This window comes from Python bivittatus, unplaced genomic scaffold (genome assembly GCF_059951505.1).
Source record: "Python bivittatus isolate LINGU-HERP-01145 unplaced genomic scaffold, Pbiv_v1 ctg000020_np1212, whole genome shotgun sequence".
Classification (NCBI taxonomy): domain Eukaryota; kingdom Metazoa; phylum Chordata; class Lepidosauria; order Squamata; family Pythonidae; genus Python; species Python bivittatus.
The window spans coordinates 120,108,679-120,131,638 of record NW_028277030.1 but is presented as its reverse complement, the minus strand read 5'-3'; the positions used below and the strand labels follow the sequence as shown (position 1 = coordinate 120,131,638).

The 22,960-nt window shown below is 41.0% G+C and overlaps 1 protein-coding gene across 1 annotated transcript in view; it reads left to right on the top strand.

Annotated features, from left to right (window-relative positions):
* TTBK1 (tau tubulin kinase 1) overlaps window positions 1–13,012 on the top strand; it is a 129,951-nt gene extending 116,939 nt beyond the window's left edge. Inside the window, exons 15-16 of the mRNA XM_088147982.1 lie at window positions 198–1,807; window positions 2,307–13,012. Coding sequence (XP_088004108.1) covers window positions 198–1,807; window positions 2,307–2,706 — 2,010 coding nt within the window. The 3' untranslated portion in view covers window positions 2,707–13,012. The remainder of the gene's footprint in view (window positions 1–197; window positions 1,808–2,306) is intronic.
* The last annotated feature ends 9,948 nt before the right edge of the window (window positions 13,013–22,960 follow it).

The window sequence follows — 22,960 nt, the reverse complement described above, 5'->3', positions numbered from 1 at the left end:
TTCACTCTGACCCTACCTGTTACTGGGTCCAAACAGATGGCCCCCAAGTGGTGTGAAGCTTGCAGAAAAGGGTCTCCAGCTCTTGGTCTTCATTCAGCTCTGGTTTTAATTCTCCTGACTAATTTCAGCTATCGCAACACTGTGTATGTAGCTTCAACATTCTGGATAACCAAATGTTTTTGTATGTGTTTTTCCAGGTATTCACACTGAAACCTTTTGAAATGAATGGTCTCCCCAAGGTGGTGCCTTTAAATTTGCCTTACCAGGATTTCAAAAGGGATGTATCAGAAAATAGGGAAAGATCCAAAATTCTCCAACGGATAAAAAAAGTGGATTTCTCAAATATTGTCTTAACTGCCCCTTGTAAACCACCTATAGCTCATCTTCAAGTGGCAAATGGCAGATACAAAGACAAGAAGGAGGAAGAAGAAGAAGAGGAGGAGGAAGAGGAGGAGGAGGAGGAGGAGGAGGAACTTGGTGAATTAGGGGAAGAACTTGATATGCAGAGTGATTCAAGCAGTGAAGTGAGTCAGAAAAGTACTGAGCATAGTCAGGAAGGTGCTCCATCCACTCTTTTGGCAGATGACCAGAAGGAATCCAGGGGCCGAGCATCAGCTGCAGAAGGAGACTTGGAACTTGAGGAAGGCTCAAAAACATTAGTTCTCTTTTCACCAGGTGACCTAAAAAAGTCTCCTGTGAATACAGACTTGGCTCCTGATATTGATCTTGGAACTCTTGCTGCATTGACTCCTCAAAGTGAGAAACCTCAGCCTATGGGAAGCCAGCTTGATGTATCTGAGCCAGGAACATTGTCTTCCATCCTCAAGTCTGAACCAAAGCCTCCTATGTCTGTGGCCACAACCTCCTCCCCTTTTACCAAAGTTGAGCGCACATTTGTCCATATTGCCGAAAAGACACATCTAAACATCATGTCTTCCAGTGGTCAACTTATGAGGCATGAGGAATACTCTACTCCAGGGCAGTTTGAAGAGATAATCATTGAAGAAGAATTAGAGGAAAATCAGGTGCTGGTAGAAAATGGGAGTGTGAATTCAGCCTTGGAAGGGGGAGAGATGGAAAGTTGTGCTTTCTCAGTAAATCATATTGAAACCACCTCTGAAACTGCAGCGGAACCGGTACTCCTGAATGGTGTTAAAATGGGAGAAGAAGAGGAGCTAGAACTTAAGGGCAAACTTATTCCTGTGTCAGATGTGGAAGAAGATAGTAAGTTGATTTTGGAAGAATCTGGCCTTGAAAACAAAACCCTTGCAAATGAATCCCTTAAACAAGCAGAGTTGCTTCCACATATTCTAGCAGAAACTTTCAAAAAGCCACTGAATATAAGGTATAGAAGCCGTATTCCTGTCTTGCTCTCTGAGGAGGACACTGGCTCAGACGTGTCAGCCTCACACTCTGGCAAAGAGAGGCTATACAAGAGACTGAAGCAACAGGATTTGGCCCGCCTGGTGATGGAGAAAAGGCAAAGCCATTTGTTCAGGTTAGCTTCTGGAGCTTCATCTTCTGCTTCCTCTAGTGATGAGAGGCAGCGGGCTTCAGAAACCTTGTCAGCCACTGGTTCTGAGGAGGATACTCATGACTCAGATGATTTCACCCCAAGGAAGATTGGAAATCAGGAGAGAATTTCCCTGGTTAAGATGGAGGAGAAAAGCTTAAATACAAGGAGCAGAATCCCTCGCCCCATTGTACCTGTAAAGCCACCTGTGATAGAACTGAAATATGGGAGCCCTTCAACCCTTCCACCAGCAGCATCAAGTAGCAGCATGGGTGATGCAGCTGGATTGAACAGGTATGTGGTACTTCTTTCTGATTCCACAAGCAAACTGATTTAGATAGCTACTTTTGTTCCTGCTTTCTCCTCAGCCCCTCCTTTATACTTACCCAGCCCATCCACTAGACTGTAATTGGCCATTTTTTTTTGCAGATCTTGCTATGATATTAGACCATAGTTTGAGAATAGGCTGCCTACAGAGCCTTCCCAAACACCCCATGGATTCTTCTTCAAAATTAGGTGGAAGTTAGGTGTTTTTGCATTTTAATGAGGTTCCATTGGTATGGGAATGGCTTAACCAAGGCTTAGTTATAAAGTCTTGTGACTGGGTGTGTCTTAACATTTCACCTTGCTTGTTGTGGCATTGCTGTGGTATTTGGCCACCATATGTTTAGTTTTAACTGTTACAGACTATCAGTTTCTGTCATATGGTCTTGTGTAGAGTTTTAGAATAAGCCAGCAGTTGTGACTTTGTCACAAAAAAGCATTGCTCTTCCTGTTTGTTTCCTTCTTGCAGGATTCAGGGGCAAAGACCATGTGGGAATATATCTGGTGATCCCCGGATGAAAGCAACCACAACTGCTACACCTTCCTTGAAGAGCAGCCCAAGGAAAACCACCCATCCTCCAGCTAGAAGTCCTGTTCTCCCTCCACGAAACCTTAGTGCTTCCCCCAAAAATCAGTCCCTGTCCAGAAAGGAAAGTCCATCGCCATCTCGACCACATAGGCCTGGGACCACATTTCCTCTGTGGGCTCAGTCTTCTCCTAAAGCTCCACCCAGGGCTCAGGCTATAGGCCTATTGGGAGATACTCCTGTGTCACCAGGTGTGTTCAGAAAAGGACTAAAAGGGAAAACCCATACTCCAGGAACCAAAGGAAGGCAGATATCCCAAGAAGGCAAGTCTACTGCTAGATAATGATCTGCTGCTGCCAGTCCATTAGACCTACCGACCTACCATCTTGCCAGGCTGGAAAAACCTCTGCGTTTAATATACACTCAAAATGCCGCAGCACAGCCTTATATGTCGGAAATATATGCATATAGCAGCTAGCTGTACTTCAGTGCTTCACTTGCCCACATGCCCATGCTGTCTCAGTCCAGCTCTCTACCTGGCTGAGAGCCTCCTGGCCAGCTCATGCTTCCTTTTGCCAGTCACCAAGCAACAACTCAGGCAGCCTGCCTAGTGCCTGATATTCTTTCCTCCATGCTTTCTTTTAATTTCTCAGTTAGCAATACCACAGAATCCTGAGAGATTGCTAGGAGAGATGGCTTTTTAGAGCATACATCAGCCCCAGTCAGTGGAGAAATTAAAGGGCTGCAGGAAGAGACATCTTGGTGTGAACTTCTAGATGGTCTAGACATATTGATGTCCCTGTTTGGCACCCACTCTCTCTGGGCCTTCTTTAATGGGGCTCTGGCGATGCTGATGGTGTATTGATAGAAACAAAGTTACAATCAGACCCCTCAATGGCTGTCCTGCTTATAGTTATATTAAGAGTCAATAATATAGCCAAGAGGAGAGGAGCTGCATCTTTTGCAGCTTTTTTTGGATGCATAGCATCCCATGGCAGCAGTCCTGAGAAGGTTGCTGAAGAGAAGTGTTAGGTTTCTTGGAGAACCTGCTCCAGGGGGCTCTGAAGTAGAGAGACATCAGTTTTCCCCTTCAGCAGTGTGCCTGTAAGCTAATATCCACAGGAAGTAGTGTTTTGTGTAAAGGCGGCAGTGAAAGCTTCTCAGGGACCTCTGCATGGTCTCTTTATTGGTAAAAATAAAAGAAAGTGCAAAGAAAAGAGCTTTTAAAGCCTAAATAATGACCTAGGGAACCATCGTGGCTCCAGTGTATGGGGTTTCTTCAAGATCCAAATATAAGGCACTCTAAAACATTGGCTGCCTCTCCTTCTGGGATATGTTGGACATGCAGGTTTTTTTTATTATTATTTTTATGTTTTAACAGGCTTTCCATTTCTAAATGCCTTGCAATGGTAGTACCTGCTTATGTTAGAAATCCAGCCACCAGTCTTTATCTACAGTGTTTGGCACCTCTCAGATTAACTGGTTTTCAACCTGGCGCTTGAATATCTTGATAAAGCTTTTGAAGCTGGCTAATTTGGGAAGGTGGAATTTCATGGTATCTCCCTTCTGTGTCTGGCCTGAAAAATGTGAGCTGTATGAACTTGCCATCATGATCAGGAAACACATTATAACTAAGAGCTTATATCTAAGAGTCTAGATTTAAATATGGAGACTTGCAAAAAAAGAAGAAGAAGAATGCTTGCCTCTTGAAATTGTACTGAATAATATTCTCCCCACCATCTATGTGAATCTATAAATTACAGCATGATAGAAAGTAAGAAATGAAGGACTTGAGCAGAGCAGGCTAATTTATTGTTGTGTTAGTTTTAGAGGTCCTTATTCCAGTTTTCCTTTCCCTCCACAACTATCAAGCAGAGCTATATGAAGTGTGAATGGAGCCTGGTTCCCTCATTCATTTCTTTAGACCAATTTTGGTTGCTGTGTAAACTTAATAAAATGACCCCTGCAACTTCTTAGTAAAAGATAAAGAGATTCTTGGTACTCAACATTTCCACTTTTCCTGGTGGGAATTCAGGACTCAGTTGTTAAAGGCAAATATCAGTAGGTCTTGAGCACCTACTGATAGCTATTTTATCAGTAGGTGCTCAAGGCCCAAGATTGCCCATGAATATTCACACATCAAAGAGATGTTGGCTATTTTTTATATTGTATTAGGAAATGGCCTTTAAAAAGAGAGAGAGAGAGAGATAATGTACTATTAATCTCATGCCCATCTTTTCAACAGAGGATAACTGCCAGTTACCAGTTATCAGAATACGCTATTGAAATAGTAGCATGATTGTCATGGCGTACACCTGAGGAAACATGGGACGTGTGGTTCCATGAGAGGATTATCAAGATTTAGAGTGGAATTCCAGGACAGGGCTAAGAGCAATATAAGATACAACTCTGCTTTGGTAAGATCATGTTGATGAAACAACAAAGAAATGACCATAGAAACAACCCTGATGATGATGGTGATGATGATGATGATGATGATGATGATTATTTACAGTTGGAGCTACAGTGTGATTTTAGTTGAGACACAATTACAGTGCAATTTTGAGAAGAAATGCTCTAATTTTACAGTATTTCCTCCCTTTTTAATATATATATATTTATCTTTTTTCCTTTCCTCCCATAACTCTCAGAATTTTCTGTTCTGCAACTCTAGGAATCCATAGTATGCAAGAGCCTCCCAGTCATACTTCCAGGCTGTTCCAAGCCCCCAAGGCCACTGCTGGAGTGATAGAATTTTTCATACCTCTTTAAAGAGTGTTCTGATTTTTTGTTTGTTTAAATATTTACACAAACAAGCCATTTTATCCTCCCCATTCCCTTCATCAACAACTTTCCCACCTCCCCGCACCCCATCATAAACCTATTTCTCACCCTCCACTAGACATAAACATCCTAGTGGAAAGGGATAGAGATCAGTGGCAGAGCACATGACTTGCATTAGAAAGGTTACAATTGACAGCTTTTCTACTTGAATGAATTGAAGAGATAGGAAAGGGTAAAGACCCCTGTCTGGGACCCTGCAGGGCTGCTGTGAATCTGGATGAACAGTTGTGCTAGATGGACAAATTATCTTATTTGCAAGATGCCTAGATATATCTGAAAAAGCAGGAAGATGTAGAGCATCTAGTGAGCCATAAAGAGAACCCCTAACTTGGTTCTTTTCCTTGGTAATAACTCAGTGTGGCTTAGAATCTTTGCTAGCCAAACTCTGCCAGTTGGGAACCATTGGCATGACCTGTATTAGCAGATTTAATCTGGGATTTGTGGGGACAATTATAAATATTTCTGCAGCCATTAGTAACTCCCCCTTGAGAGGTAGGAGCAGACAGATTATAAGGCTTGTGTTGATAGAATTTGTTATTCTGACAGCTATTTGGGATTAATATTTTGGAATATCTGATCTCATCAATCTGCTTTGATTTTCTGTATTCCTCATATAAATGGTTGGGATTTATATCTGAGTAGAGGACTGGGCCCTATTATTGAACTTGGCCATATGGCTCTCCAAAGACATTTTATTAGGCATAGAACATATTCAATCCTAGACCTCACATGTGAGATAGGGATGTGCCAATTCCATTGGTAGATAGCCGTCACCCATCCCAGCTCTCCTTTGCACTTGGCGGTAAAAGATATACAGTGGGAAGCCTAGTGGTGCTATCTACAACATTGCTTGATTAGTTCAGAAAAAAACCACTGCTCACATGTTGACTTCATTCACATACTGTGTTAAGTCATAATATGATTTGCTTGTTTGTGTTAGTTCTGTGAGCCCAGCCACTGTGGTCAGTAAACGATAATTTATAGTTTAGCACAACATATGAAACCAGCCAACTGATACCTGAACCCAGTCAGCTGTGGTTTATTCAATAAACCATGGACCTTTCCCCATAAATTCAGAAACATGGGTATTATTCAAGAAAACTGAATAAGCATATACTGTTCCCACTCTGTCTCAGCTAATTCTTATCTCAAAATCAATATGCTTTGTAAATATCAGGGTACAAATATGAGCACAAAGCTTGGAAAGAAAAGGCTGCTTCTTTCACCTTCTGGTCAGCTTCTCAGAGTGTTCCCCCCACCCCAGCTATTTTTTGGGGGGGCCATTTGGGAAATTCGATGTAGGGTATAGAAGGACCCTGTATATAGTCCTGATTCCAATAAGAAAAGCACTTCAGAAAGAAACCTTTTTAGCTTAAAAATCAAATAAACACTCTCTTTCTGTGCCCATCTCTTCCTTCTCCTCCTCCTCTTCCCCCCGACCTTTTGTACCCCAAATGTGGAAAAGGAAAGAAAGAGCTCCACATGACATTTTGCTTGAACCAGAGGCTATAAGTTCTTGGGCATAGACCGTTTTGACATACTGAGTCCTAGACCTCACATGATGTAGGGAGGCAGGGAAGCACTGACTCTACTGGTATACAAACACCATTCAGCCCTGCCATCCTCCATACAATGGGATGATGATGATGATGATGATGATGATGATGATGATGATGATGACGACGACGACAATAACATCGTCCTTGGGAAGGACATGCCAGGTAGATAAAAATGCCAAATCCAGTCTAAACATTTGGCTGACTGTGCAACCAACCATAATAATAATAATTTTATATTCTGCCAGACTCCCAGCAACTCTGGGCAATGCCATCTACAATCTTGCTGGTTTAGTCCAGAATTAGTAGTTATTCTGTCAATAGATGCCCATGGGTCAACATTGCTCAGGGCATATATACCACCAGAGATGGGAGCCATCTTCCATTTTGTAAAGGAGATGACTGTGGTTATTTTCTCCTTAAGAAACGAAATATTGCTAATCTCTTGCCAGTCTTTCCAACACAGGTAACTGACAGACATTTTCCTACAATGCGCTGTTTTGAGGCAGGTCATAGGTACATGATGGGGTAGGGCAGCTATTGCATTCCTGTTATTCCATCAGACAGTTTTAATCATGAAGCTGTGAAAGCCTGCAGTCAAGCATAATGCTGTGGTATCTGTGTGTATGTCTCTCTGTATGAAATATTTTTGCCTGAGTTGCACATCTCAGACTTTCTGTGGCCAAAGCACTGGACTGAAAACATCCCTTAAACAGCAGTTATTTTGGATCTCATAAATGGGAGAGATTAATCATAATTTTATGTGCCATTAGTAACTTTTTGTTTGTTTTGTTTCGGAAAACACTTTAGAGACCCTTAGCAGTCCTGTGAAATTTGGAACTGGGGTTAGCCAGATTTTCTCTTACAGGTCAAGGCTTGTCTCGTCCAGTTTGCATTGTATCTGATTTCTCTGGCATCAAAAAGAAGTATGCAATTGCTGACATTTTTATAGAGACGGTTAGGTGTAGAATGTAAGGATTTTCCCTCACCCAATCATTCTCCTTTGCTTGGTGTCTCTGCTTTGTCTCAAGGGATAGAAAGAAATTACCAACATTTTGGAATACTTGAGTAAGACAGGCACAATGCTGTTATATTTCAGGTATGTGCAGGAAGTGGGAACATAGCTTCTCCCTCTTACATATTAAGATTGGATGAGCCTCTATCTCTCCTTCTCACAACAGGGATCAGTGATTCTTGAGTTCATGAGCAGATTTGTCTTGCATATCCTCCTTGATATGTGTGTGTAATGCTACCAAAAGAAAATTAAATTCTGCTCTCAGTTTGGTTTAGGAGGCCTATATTATTTTAATTGGGTGATATGTGATAAGCAGGTCTGTTCTACTAGTAGACAACTCTATTTCTGAAATACTTTTATTTCATATATCAGTGTAGATGTATAGCAATGCTGGAAGAACAGGAAAGTTTTAATCTGCCCTCTAAATAGTATTAGTGTTGGGCACAAACATGTTATACCTCTTGACACATACATACATACATACAAACAAACAAAGGACAAAATCAATATCATGTAGATACAGTCGATACCCTGTAGATGTAATTATCATACAGGATGAGTAACTGTAGGATAGTGAGCTGAAAAGGCAGCATAGGGACAAATAATATTGCTGATATAGCAGCAAGGTGGAGCTATACGCACCTTTAGTCCTTGGTAGTGATTGAGACAGCCATGAATCTCCTGGTGGAATGAGTGCTTTGTTTTAGAGATCCAGATAACTCACCCATGAAATATCACAACTCTATGCCAAAAATGGAATTTCATGGATTGCTAGTTGAGCATATTATCTGTGGTGCTATAAACACGCAGCATTGTAGAGCCAAAAAACACTTTTATTTCTTCCTAGGACTACAGATTGTAGGATCTACTTCATTGTGTTCTTTGAATCCTGAAGACTACTATTTTTTTTTATGTCCTCAAGAACTCATAGTTCTTTGTCACATGTTTCCTTTTCTTTTTATAACATTTTGCTTATAATTGCTGACTCTCCCACAGTAATATTCTTTTGCCCAGAATCTGAACATGTGAGGCAGCTCCAATTAATCTTATTTCCTTAACATCACAGTGCATTGCGCACTCACCCCATTCATTTTTCAGAGCTAGTGCAGTGGTATCAATTACAGAGGGTAAGCTATGATTATTGCTCCTGAGTACTTGTATTTTGGACCTGTTGACTGATGCTATACTTTTTTATTACATTTATAGTAAATTAAATTGGCATATTAACTAGGGATGGTATGATCCCTCTTAATAGTATCTACACAAGTTTATAGTGCAACCTTATTTGTTACATGATTTAATATATTTCTAGCCTGGTGTTTGGGACCAAGCCTTTGCCAGGTAGCTTATATTACAAGTGCATGTTTTTTTTTAAAACGAACAGATATATTAGATCAAACATACGTAGAGGAATAGTTATAAGATCAATAAAATGATTGGCAGATTTTTAAAAACCTTTGTGCCATCCTCAGTTCCTCAAATGATCCCCAGCTCTCAAACCCATTTCTTTCTGTTTCCCCCCCCCCTTCTTTCTAATTATTCAGTGAGAGTAGCAGGAAAAGAAATTCTTTCTCTTGCTACACATGCCCACTTCCTCTCCTGCTGTTGCTAATTAAAAATGGGGAGTGTATTCTGCAGAATCAGCTGGGATGATTTTGGGGAATGGGGAAGAGAAGTAGAATTTGGAGAGGTGAAGTCAGGAAATATGTGTTGTGAGATGCAGAAAATTAAAGGGGCTTTGAAAACAAGGTGGTTGTGGGAGGAGAGTGAAATTGTCTTTTGGGCTTCAGCACCTTCAGAGACCTCACAGCTTACTGCACCCCAGTCAGATCTTTGTCAGTTGTATGAATCGGCATGAACAATGGGGCTAGACTAGGTTGGGGGACATTATCCAGCTAATTGTACTTGGCTAAATCTAGCATCTTCAGTATATAGCTTGCTCTAGTGCTCTAGTCATCTGATTATGAAATCATTCTTAACTTCCCTTCCATTTCATCACAAAGGAAAGCTTTATCTCAGCAACCAATTAAGAACCAACATCATGCCCTAGGAAGACCCTGTGAGAATTAAATTTTAATATAAACAGCATAGCCCTTGCTGAGATCTCCATGAAGATTAATTTACATTACAACTTATGCAAAACACCCAGATAAATTCTTTATCTTACTTTTTAAAAAAATACAGCATGAGGTGTTTCTGTTCAGAATTCCAGGCACCCATTTCATTTCCCCCATTTCCCATTATTTGTTTCAGTAATTAGCCAGCCTGCTCACTCTTCATTGTTGTTTTCCTTTCCTCATTATAGTATTTTCTTTTGCAGTTCTGCTCCGTGTTGTGTATGGGTAATGATGTTTTAGTTACATAAGCAACAGCACTGATCAAGTGAAACGGAGAGAACACTCAACCATAATACAGTTCTTTTTTATGTGGATGGGGGGTGACGAGTGTCTTGAATAGCAATCACTGGGCGATGAAGCTTTCATTAACCCTCTGTATAGACAAGACCCTTGTAGTGGTTTCATCCAAGTAGTTTTGCAATGGATAATCTTTTAAATGGCACTCGTATAACCTTATTTTATTACAGAACACTCAACATTATGAGGTGCAGTCCAATACATACTTGTTTTCCTCCTACAATTTCAGCAATTATCATTGGGAAGGTTGAGGAGGGAGGACAGAACCAACAATTGATTCTGAACAGATTTCCCACCCACCCCCCTCCTAAGAGTGGAAGAAGCTGCAATATAAAGGTCTTTTAAAAGAAGAAAGAGATGTTAAAGATTATACTGGCTGGCTGGAGAGAAGAGCAATGCAGATAGAACTGTGGCAAACAGATTTCTCAAGGAACAGAGCAGTGGTGACAGATTTGGGAGAGGACAAAGGCTTGTTCTCTGCTGCCACAGATGATCAGTCTAGATCAGGGGTTGGGAACCTTTTTGTCTGAGAGAGCCATGAACGCCACATATTTTAAAATGTAATTCCGTGAGACCCATACAATATGTTTAAAACTAAATACAAGTAAATGTGTAGCTGGTGGGATGGACCCTTACAGGCCGTCAAGGAGGTTAGGACCAAGCCAGGGGCTCGATTTTCGGCCACTGGTGGAAAGTGGCACCGTGCCTGAAATATGTCTCGTACCTTGTTGGGGCCACAAACGGGGGGCCAGCCCAAGATGAGGACTCACCCAACAGAGCAGGGGTAGCGGAAGCAGGATGCAAAGCGGTGCACCCGGATCGCATTCGCGTGGGTCGCTGATGGGAGCTAGGCCGAAGCCGGGGCCTCGATTTGCGGCTGCCTGTGGAGGACGATGCGGCTCCAGGCCCGTTCGGCCACGGATGCTGCGGGGCAAGGTAGGGTGAGTCTCAAGGATGCCGGATGCGATGCGGAGGAGGGCGTGGCCTGCACTCGGCAGATAGAAGACGTGTTCTAAGCCTTACCCCGTTATTTTTTTTATTAAAGATTCGGCAGTGAGCCAGATGCAGGCATCAAAAGAGCCACATCTGGCTCGCGAGCTATAGGATCCCTACCCCTGGTCTAGATTCACTAGGCTAAGGATACAGTTTAGTTGGAGGAACTTCTTAACGCTCAGAGTAATTTGAGAGCGGGACCTGGGACTGCACCTGGGTGGTTGGGACTGTTCCTTTGCTGGAGGAAACTAGCGGGTAGAGAGTAGACAGCCATCTGTCAATGATGTCCTAGTGTCAGATTCCTTACATCTATCTTACAGCATTTTAAATTTGGTTTCAAAGGGAAATAGAGAGTTGGTGTCATTGAAAATAGCCATTTTGCCCCCCACCCCTTTTCCCAGAATTTAGCCCATGTCACAATGCCCCTTTCTCTTTCCATCATTGACAAAGCCAAACTCTGGTGGGTGAGAAGATGTGGAATGTAGTAATGTGGTAAACCACACTAAGTTAAATTAGACATTATGCAGGGGTTGTGGAAACAAAATGATTTCTTGGTGGAGCTTCACTATAATTTGCAGTTTGGATTGGAGCATTTAACAGAATATGTATTCCTGTATAATATACAATTGGAGTTGTAAATATGAGACAAAGGCTACGGCCCCAGGAGGTTAAGCAACTTCATTCCCATGTTTAATCTTACCTTTGTAATGTTACTATGCACCCTGAGAAACTAACTTTTTAGAAGCAAGATGTTGTAATTCCTTGGCTTGTGTTTCTGAACAGTTCTGAGTAGGAAGAATTTGCTAATCTAGATGGCAGAATACCTGTAGACTGGGGAAGAGATTTCAGGGGTGCTTTTGGGGAGATTTTGTGGGCTGAGTGTTCTCATAGGCTGTTCTTAATCTTTGGGTCACTTGGGAACATATATAATCTTTTGCTACTTTGTTTCTCAGGCTAGTCTGAAGTGTAGAGTAACTGCAAGACATTAAATCATACGTGTTCGGTCGAGATGTGAGAGATAGCACGAGCCACCTATTTTGAAAGATGAAAAACAAAACAGGATGCTCTATATGTCTCCTGTGAAAGGCAATGTGTTGTGCAATGTAAACAGTATGGGTATTTCTTTGGACTGAATTTAATATCAGACTGCTGATAACTTTGCATTGCTAATGGAGGGCAGGGCTTGCTTTTACGATCATAAATGTCCCACCAAGGAGCGGTTCTCTGTTAACACTGTCTCCCGCGGCACAGGACAAATGAATTTGATTGGTAGACAGGATTTCAGTTGACTGGTATTGTACGCTCAAAACATTGTCAGGCTCCATGATAAACCAGCTCAATGTATTTTTTTTCTTCTTCTTTTACATTTTTCTGAAAGCAGCTCTAGAATGTTTTACATATTACAACTAGAATGTACAATTGCAAACAAGGAAGTAAAAAGAAAAGAACCTTAAAAATCTGGTTTAAATGCATGGCAATGTTCTCAGTGCCACAGAGGTTTGGCATGCGTCACACAGAAGCTGTGTACAGATTCACATGGCATTTTCCTAACTCTAAATCATGACTTAAAAATAAAATAAAAAAGGAAATCACTTTTTTGTTTGTATGAAGAACGATGGTCATTAGTAGATTTGTTAATCAAAGGGAATTCTTGGTCATGCCATTAAAAAGCTCGCCAGCCTTTTCACCAGTGTGTCTTTTACCATTTGTTTGATGGGCTGCTGAATTGGGTGTTAGCCCGGGGCAGAGAGGGTTCATGCCAAGAATATTTTCCAGATGCCCTCAGTCTCAGCCACCTCTAGTAAATGAATGCTCTCCCCCCATTTTTTTCCCTTAGAAGGTAGGGATGGGATGGGATGGGATGGGATGGGATGGGATGGGATGGGATGGGATGGGATGGGATGGGATGGGGAGCAAAATGAGTGTCTGACTGGAGTTAAGAGGAAAAGTTTGTAGGCAAGGCACTGTTGATTGACAGCATAAAATAATTTTTAATAAATGCAATCGAAAGAAATCTCTAAAACAAAGCACTGAAAAAGTAATTTCTGTTTTTGTTTAAAAAAAAGTATATATCTATCTTGAGTAAAGGAATGTAAAAGGAAATAAAATTGGTGTTCTGTTTTGGGGAATTGTTATAGATTCCTGGGACAACAAGTGTAAGCTTAAATATTCTGTATGAGCAGAGTCACCTTGCTCTGAGGCCACCCAATGGGGAATTCAGACCAGGAAGGGAAGGTAGGAGAAGTGTTCCTCCAGCTGCTGCCGAGGCCGCACAAGGGAGCCTGCTGGGTTTTTAAGGGAGCACTGAGTGCAGCGGTGGCAGAGAGGAGCCCGGTTCAGCTTTGCCACCTATCAGTATGTGCTGCCTACAGTGACCACATCACCTTCAAGGACAGTCATGCTTTCAGAGGACATTCCTCTATTGGAAGAAATGCTGTGCTGAAACCTACTTTGCAAAGAAAGGCTTCTGGTTTCCATCTCATTTTCAGGGAGCTTGAGAATTTCTTTTGAGTTCTCTATTCTTGAAAGTAGCACAGAGTGAGAGAACAGGCTCAACTGCTAGTATTGGTTTTTGTTTTTGTTTTAAATGTATTTCTACTCCCCGGTTATCCACCTTTTTCTATCTCCCCAAAAAGGAAGGATTTATTATTACTTTTTTCTGAGGCCTTCCATTGAGAAGCCAGAGAGCTTGCAGACTGCTGGATAGATAATTACCAATGGAAAACAGGGCAATTTAATCCATCTCTCTGAAAGAGTAAGAGTAAAAAGTAAATAGTGCAGCAATATCACATTATGCCTCCAGATGACTTCTGTTTTGAAAGAATTGTTAAAAAGCAAGTACTCTTTTATCACCTTGAGTAAGCCGATAGGAAAAAATGCAGGAAAAAACTTGCACACTGCACACATTTGCTCTCTTTGAAGGGTTGTCCAAAGGGAACTCAGTTTAAATATAAAGAACTATAAGAAGGTAAATAATGGTGGCTTAGAGTTGCCCATCATCAAGAGTTGGATGCCAGGCTGCACTGGATTATCAGTTACAATACTTTCCTTGCTCTGGTGGGCCATATTATGTTGCTATATAAATTTATAGACAGTATTTCCAAGTTTACATCTCTCATAATGAATTAAGATTTACAGCTAAAATATACAGATGTTATGCCTCCTTTTGTCTTTTTTTGCCAATGTAGAAATGATGACTCTACCACTGAGTAAATAACTCTGCTACATAAGGTGGAAAATGAAGTTTATTTTCTCAAGTCTGCCATTTCAGCAGGATCTTGAAATAACATGTTTATTTTCCCCGGTATGCTTTTTTTCCCTGGCAGCTGACTCTGATGGATGAGCCTATCATGTCCATCCAGCCCACGTTATGGGTACAATTTTCTAAACTGCAAGAAGGCAAAACATAACATTTTAAACAGTATTCAACAAGGAAACAAAGCAAACATTTCTTGTAATATCCCAAAACTACATTTTCTAAGTGAGGATATACAAGCACTGATGATAAGACAGAAATAATCATTTATTTGCCCATGAAAAATATTATCTGATATTTTTGAAAGCTGTCATAAAAGTCAATGAAAGTGTTGTCTGCATCAAAGAAGCAAACGGAAAAGAAGAAAGAATCAGGAGCACATGGAAAAGAAACCACTGGTATGCCCACCCCTCTGTTTTCCTGGGGGTTTTCTCACTGGCAGGATTCCACTCAGTTTCGGCATGGGGCACTCTTAGCATATCACAGACGTGGTGGGAGCAGGGCTCCGCTTCTCAACTGATCTGTCAAATACATTTTTATTCGCACTTTTATTTAAGCATTTTTACAATAAACAAAAGGCAGTGAATGTGAGCCTTTTCATTATTTGATCTTCCTGGTAATTCAGAGGGAAAGTTCAGGATAAAATATTGTTACTTGTGCAAAATTACCCAGTGGTTGGGTTGACATAATGTGCTAAACCCTAAATCCAAGTTGACAAAATAAAATTACTCTGTTCATATAACACACTATTGTAACCTAATGTGATGGCCTGTTTTATACAACACACTACAACAATGGCTGAGTTCCTAGAACACACAACCACAAAATACCCAACTTCATTTTAGCCTAATGTAGCATGTGTGAAATCAACCACCACATTTCACAGCAGAATGGGAATTTGAACTCTGATCTCTCCAGCTTTAATCTAATCCCTGCCCCCAGCCTGAAATTCAGATTTGGTTAATGTCACCCATGAAGAGCCCTCTTTAGGAAGAAGATGCTTGTCAGAATGCACCCCAAATGGTTGTTCCTAAACTGTAAGATTGTGACAAATTGCCATTCCAGCAAAAATGAAAACAGAACAGACAAATGGTGTATCCTATGGTCGAACCACGTAGTCTGTGAACAAGGGTGAGATCTTAATTTGCAGTTTCAACGTAATAAGTAGCGCTTATATCACTATAGCTACTACTGCCAATGCCTGTAGTATGTCTGCAATTTATAGTACAGGAACAAACATAAAAAAATATATATTAACATCAACATTTTTAAAGTAGAAGTTGAATTGTTTTTCTTCATGTCTTTTATTATACAAGTAACAAAAAGCATATTAAAGTATTTACAAAAGTTTTTAGTTCTTAGTACAGAGAATTCCAGTTTGCTTTAAGTATTTATTTATACATTTAATTCAGTTTCAAGGCCCCCTGACTCCTCAGCAATTCTGGGAGGCTTGCAGTTAAAGGAAAGAACATCTATCAAAAAGAATACAACTGATTGGAAGACCAATTCTAAATAAAATAAATTTTAAACTTCAATATTTTCTCTTACAATAATCATCAGTACATTTAATAAATATATTTGTGATATATGATTACCTGAATCTTTCAGGATCCAGAGTAAACTTGTCTGAAATACAGATTGATCCTTTAAACATTCACAAACATTTCTCTCTCTTCAAGAAACAGATGCACCCTGATCTATAATCTGCTTTTCCATAGCGCGTGTGCTCTTATGCTTACTTGGTTCATTCCCAAATTCCCCAAAGCAGTTTGTAGGTGATCCCTTGATGGGGTTTGCTCCTACTGACTTGAAATGTTGAGAAATCATTGGGATGTTTTATGCTTCTGCACGTCCTGCTGCATAACAAAAAAGCCAACTCACCCTCTCTCCACACGAAAGGAAGTGAACAGAAATATATACAGTAGTTTGGTGGTGGGAGAAGGAGGGAAACCTGATGATAAAATATTGGCAGTTTTTAACTTACTAGTTCTGCTTGGGCCATGGAGGGGGACCCGCAAGACATCAAAGTGGCATTTCCCTTACAGGACCCAAAACTCAGGAGCCAAGAGGAGGGGTGAAACAAGATTTCTGCCAAAGGGGAAACAAAGCCTTGGTGTCCTAACAAAAAAACAACAATAAAAGAACAAAACAAAGACATCAAACTGCAAGGCTAAGTGGATGTCACTGGGGGTCTGGAGCTGCTTTCAAACTGGTGCAGAATCCTTATGTGGAAGTGCTCTGACTGTAAGGGCCAAGCAGGTGTTTATATTTGCAACCATCATATGGAAAGTTGGAGCAACCCAACTTTCAGAGCAAAAGAACCAGGCACACGGGACATGAAGCATTTGCCTCCAGGGATGTCAAATGTCCCAACAAACCCATCCATTTGTTTACCATAAAGTGTTCTGGCACCAGGAATGCTTTGCTGTGACCTGCTCCAGGATTTCTGAATGTGTAGAGAGCTACAGAGATGACCTCGGAGAAACTACACAGCAACACTTTGAAAACAAAAGCATACTTTAAGCCTGGGAAACAAGGAAAACATAAAAAAGAAACTCAAACTGGCACTGCCCTAATTTCCTGGGTTATAAAAGGGAGAGAAAGGGAAACAATCAGGCTTGCAAGATTCTGTTACTATATCTCAATAAAATAGGCTTCCACTCAAATTTAGGGGATATGTTTCCTGACTTGAATGACCTTGAAGGGTAAATTAATGCATACAGCATAGAGGGTGTCTGCAAGGTTTCATGTCTCATTGCTTGTTTTTGCTAATCAACTTTTGCTAACTCCTGCTGCTCTTTAAATAAGTTAGGGCAAAACTTATTTAAGTTCAGTTTAAGTATTTAAGTATAGTTCAATCCATTTGAAAGTCATTATACTGATCCTTATTTGATTATTTCTACTCCTACAGTGGGATCTGGTGTAGAAGAAGAACAGCTTGAATCAAGCTGCTGCTCCCTTCTTCTATAATAACAATAGTAATAATAATTTATTAAGCTGGTATGCCACCCGGCTCCCAACAACTCTGGGTAGCTCATAACGTTCAAAGAAATTACAACAAAACCCAAAAATGGGGGGGGGGGGAGATGGTAAGAGTGACAGACTGGATGGAATGAAGCAAGGGGTCTCGCCTTCCCTCACCAAAGGCCTGGGCAATGAGCCACATCTTCAGGGCCCTTCAAAATACCAGTAGGCTGGGGGCTGTTTGAATCTCGGGGAACCTCATTCCAGAGGGCAGGCGCTGCTAAAGAGAAGACGTGCTTCTGGGTCCCAATAGACGGCACTGCTTGATCAAAGGAACCTGGAGTGCACCAATTGAAGTGGCCAGGCAGATACTAGGGGACATAAGCAGTCTTGCTTACAGATCTGTCCTTTTTGGCTGTCTGTCTGACAGGCTAGTATTTACCTCTGTGGTAAGCTGACTCACTACCAAGACTCTGGATAGATAATATATTCATAGCAGGTCAATTTTAACTGCAAGACATATACTACACACACCATACTATCCAAAAAGTAGACGCTGGAGTGTTACACTGTATGATTCTTTTAGGTTACTGAAATTCAGAGGCATATGGGGGGGTCAAGAGGAGGAAAAAAGTCAAGATAACAGCTGTAACTCTGCAACCAAACCCATGTCCCTTTTTTTATGTGAGCCACACATGGAGCCAGGTTCCATTTTTCTGGAAGGGTTCAGTAGTTTAAAGCCAATCAAAAGTCCCACCAATTCAAGTCTCTCTTCCCTATCTAGGAATCAGGATGCTGGGTAGCTCCTAGGAGCTGGGTTAGCTGAGTGTGGAATGCTATCTCCTTGGCAGAGAACTGAAATCACCTAAAGTTGCATGCAGACTGGCAACATCTTTACTGCCTCTGTATAGAAAAACTAGGTTATTCTAAAGAGCCTTGTCTGTTTCTCAAAATGCTGGTTTCTTCACCACCAACAGATGGAACTATCTTTTGAGGCTGATATAAGTGGAATGGCCACATCCACAGACCAGGAAGGTACAGGAGAACGGGCCTAAGACTCTTCCCCACCCAAGTAGAGCAGCTGCCTTTCCTTCACACCAGCGCCTTCCTCATTAATAGGCAACTTCAGAGCAATCTTTCTGTTCTGAAGACTGTTTCTGGACCCAGCCCCTAAAATCTGCATCGTAATTGGGTAGACCACCAAAACTCATTTGTGTATTTTTGCACAGATGATGGATGAAGCCTTGGAACTTCTTATTAGGTTACGGCTATTGCCTCAAAGCAGAACAAAGGAAAGAATAAAACATTGATTTTTTTTTTTAAATGTAGTTCAGGGTGAGCATGCCACCCAAACAGATAAGACAAAGCTGAAACAAACGAACAGTACTTCGTATTTTTTTCTCCACAGAGTGGAAGGTGATCTAAATAGTGAAGCCCAAAGTATGTGCATTCTTCTAATTATAGTTTTTGCAAGGATTCTCAGAATCTATATCCAGACTCAACAGCGGTACTATAAAAATGAGGGTTGGAGGGAGTTGGGCACTTTGAACATTTTCCTCAGCTAGGCTTTTAAAGATAAACAAGTAAAATTCAAATAAAGCCAGATCATTATGAAGTTTGTATTTGAATTTTATTCTTTATATTTTATTTTAGAATGTTAGCTACCTTGAATGCCCTGGGGACAGAAAGGCAGAGTACAACTAAAAAAAAAAAATCAAGTAAATAATACAGATGTGTTGTGCTAACAGTTCTGCCTCATCTCCACTGGACCCGATGCTTTAAATCTTCTCAGCTCTCAAATTCTGTGCCAGAAATACAAACAACTCCAGCAGCCAGCTAAAAATGCTGGATCGTGCATACTCTCTCTTTTATATGCACATTCCTAAATGAGAATATTTTTATTCTTACAAAAACCACCACTTGAGCTGACTTGTGATGAGTTCATTTAGCCACAAGAAGTCACTGTTGGCATGCTCCAAGAAGCCTGAAGTGGAAAAGTTACTATGGCTCAAATAACAGCAAGAAGGACTTTTCTTTCTTTGCTCCCTGCCTTCTTTATGTTCCTACCAGGTGATGTGACATTCCTTTGACAACTGCAGGCCTTGACAAGTTCATCACTCTACTGAGCAGCATTTATTGCTCATTTGTGCCCAGGACCCAGAAATATTCCCTCATCAAAGGGTTTTACTCTTAGGATTTCAAATTCTCTCAGAAAGATGAGGGATGCTGGGAGTTGTAGGCAGGAGTATCTGAAATGCCACAAGTTGCTCCTCTTGCTCTAGAGAGAGAAGTTCTGCATTTGGTTTTACCACCTCTCTTCACACTGTTGATCATGGAGCTACAGCTAGATAGGTTTAGTCCTCTGACTTAATTGTTGTATAGAAGGGAGAGGATTCCTTTAGTTATCCAATGGTACTTAGGTAATAATGCACTGTTTCTGGAAAACACAGCATTTTAAAAGTAAATAAAATAAAATGTATTTTAAAGTAAAGTAAAATGTCTGTTATTAAGGATATGCAAGTTGATTGATCCCAGATGAGTCCCAGTGTGGCCATGTAAAGCTAATTATAGATGATAGGCCTGAATGCTACTGCCCCACCCACTTCTCATTTGGTGCTCTCTTGAGTATGGGGTCTTGGATTTCCATTCTAAACTCAAGCATCAGCTGCACCACTGACTGGAGACCATCTGGCAAACCTCCCCCAAACCCAAATAGGGAATCAGCTCTTTACTTATTGCCTGTTGCCTATGATGTCAGCACCCTTAAGGAATCCATGGGTGTGAAATTGCTTTTGGGAAATCAAGATCTATTTCACTGGGGCTTACTTAGAAATAAATTAGTTACTACAGTAAATGTATCCAGTTGTCAAGATTTCTGTAATCTAATCCTTTCCCCCTTTCAGTAAAGCTAGTTAAAGAAGACTGTGAGAATCTTGTCCCTTGGTTGTACAGTAAGTGGCTGCTAACAGATTGATGTTAATCTTCTCAGCTCCATTCTCCAATACTCCTGAAAGCATGGAAACGTGGAGGTCCAGAGAAGCCTTCAGTCTGTCTTAGCATCTTATAAGCCCAAATGTCCATTGATGGTTGAGCCATTGTTGCCCAAAATGTGGGTGCATAGAATTGAAGGAAAAAATATTATGTGAATGGTGACCCAAATGCCCACATAGTTAGTGCTTTTGCATTTTGACTTTCAGCCGTAGAATGAATAGCTATCAAGCATCAAACTTTCTGTAGTATCAGCAGTAGCTTTTTCTGGTCAGCAAATTTGATATTCATTTCTTCCATCTTCTCATCCGAGCCATTAATAAAACTGTTGAAGGTTCACTTCAGAGTTGATCTTTGTGGTACCCCACTTGATATCTCCTTCCTGTTTGATCCAGATGATGAACATTTTTTGAATATATTTTAGAGCCAGCTATACACATGCCATCCACTCCACACTTCACTAGCTTGTTAATCAGAATGTCATGCAGTAGTTTATCAAATGCTTTGCAGAATCATATTATGTGTACAAGCATTCCTATAGCTTACTAAGAAATTGACTAGATTCCCTCCCCTGCCCCCCCCCAAGAAATTAGTTCAATGTACTTCTTCTGTCCTCCATGCCAGAAGTCGCGTCGAGCAAGGTTAGCTTTCTCTCTCTTTGTACTGTACTTTGTGTCATATTTTTGCGGTTTAAAAAAAAAAAAATGGTTCAGAACGGATTAACCATAATTACATTGAACCTTATGGGGAAATTTGATTCGGGACGCGATCAAAAATCGGTTGGTGACCAAATTCGGAGGGGTCAGAACGGATTAACCGTATTTACATTGAACCTTATGGGAAAATTTGATTCGGTTCACGACCAATTCGGTTCGCAACCAGAGTCGCGGAACGAATTAAGTTTGTGAACCAAGGTACCACTGTATTGGCTTCTTTTACTGCTTTCCTCTTTTCTTCCCTTGTTGAAACTGTTTGCAATTATGCTTTGCATACCTTGATTTCCTTTTCCTGTTAGTTTTTTCTTGCCATGGAATTTTATTTATAACTGCTCTTAGTTTATTAAACCCTACTTTATTGAATCCAAGATTCTCTCTCTCTCTCTCTCTCTCGACATACTGAGCTTTAGTTTCCCCTAAAATCATGAACTCCAACATTACATGGTCATTTTTCTCTCAATATTCCCATTATTTCCATTTCACTGGCTAAGTCTTCCCATTTGGTTAATCAAAGAAACTGAGCTGTGTCCTCCCCATCTCTGAGGAAGAAAATGGTCTTTCCTAGAGGCTACCTAAGCAGAATATCTTACAGAATTCATTCTCATCATACCTGCAACCAAATCATCTATTAGTAGTGGAAGCTTGAAGGGATGACTTGTTGGCTTCCATGAGTGCTCTTGCGAGTTCTGTGTGCCTCTGATGAAGTGAGTTGCAGCTCACAAAAGCTTGTGCCTTTTAATAAAATGTCTTAGTCAGAAAAGGTGCTACCAGATTCCCGATTTTTTGCCACCGTGGACTAATGTGGCTCTCTTCCTACACTTGTTTCTCCTGGGTCATCCAATAAGAATATGCCATCTCTGATTGTGAATGTTTTACAGTATACTTACAGGATATTAGCTGACATGTTGATCATTGATAGAAAAGCATATTATAATCGGAAAAGAAACAAATGAGCCATGTACTAGATTCAAACAGCCTGATCTGTTGATACAAAAGATACAAAACATTTCCACTTGGGAATTACTGCAGATCAGACCATTATTAAAGACACAAGTCCAGTGGCTATTTCAAAAAATTGTCATTCTGAGTGGGAAAATAATGACCGTAAAAAAGCTGTCAAACTGTCAAGAGAAGATCCCCAAACTTTTCCTTAGTATTGCACAGTGGTTCGATCTGCAGACATTCATAGCTTAAACTTTTCATGTCATGGACTAGTTATCACTCTGTCCATTGTCTGCTGAGTTCCTACTAGACAGGAAAATGGCCTATACTTAATTAGACATCCAGCTAACATGTATAATTCAAATTGTTGGTCATCACCTTTAAAGCCCTTCATGGCATGGGACCAGGTTATCTGAGGAACCGCCTCGCCCCAGTCATTTCAGCCCGTCCCACTCAGTCCAGCAGAAGGGACAGGTTGCAGACCCCACCAGTCAAGGAATTTCGATTGGTGGGGTATAGGCAGAGAGCCTTTTCTGCTGCGGTGCCCGCCCTATGGAACATCCTGCCTCCTGAGGTGCGGTGTGCCCCCTCCCTCATGGCCTTCAGGAAAGGGATCAAATCCTGGCTCTGCCAGAAGGCCTGGGGGCCAGAGGGGGGCCCGCACCTGTGGAGATGGCTGGTGGGGTGATGGGTTGTCCCCCCCCCCCCAGCATCTTACAGGTTTTTTAGGGCTAAAATCATAGGAGGTTTTAAGGCATTTTTAATATATGTTTTTTAATTATTTATAGATTGTATCCATGTCTGGAGAGACCTGTGTTTTTTCTTCTTTTTTATTATTGTGAGCCGCCCAGAGTCACCCGTTGGGGGAGATGGGCAGCATACAAGTCTGAAAATAAATAAATAAAAGAA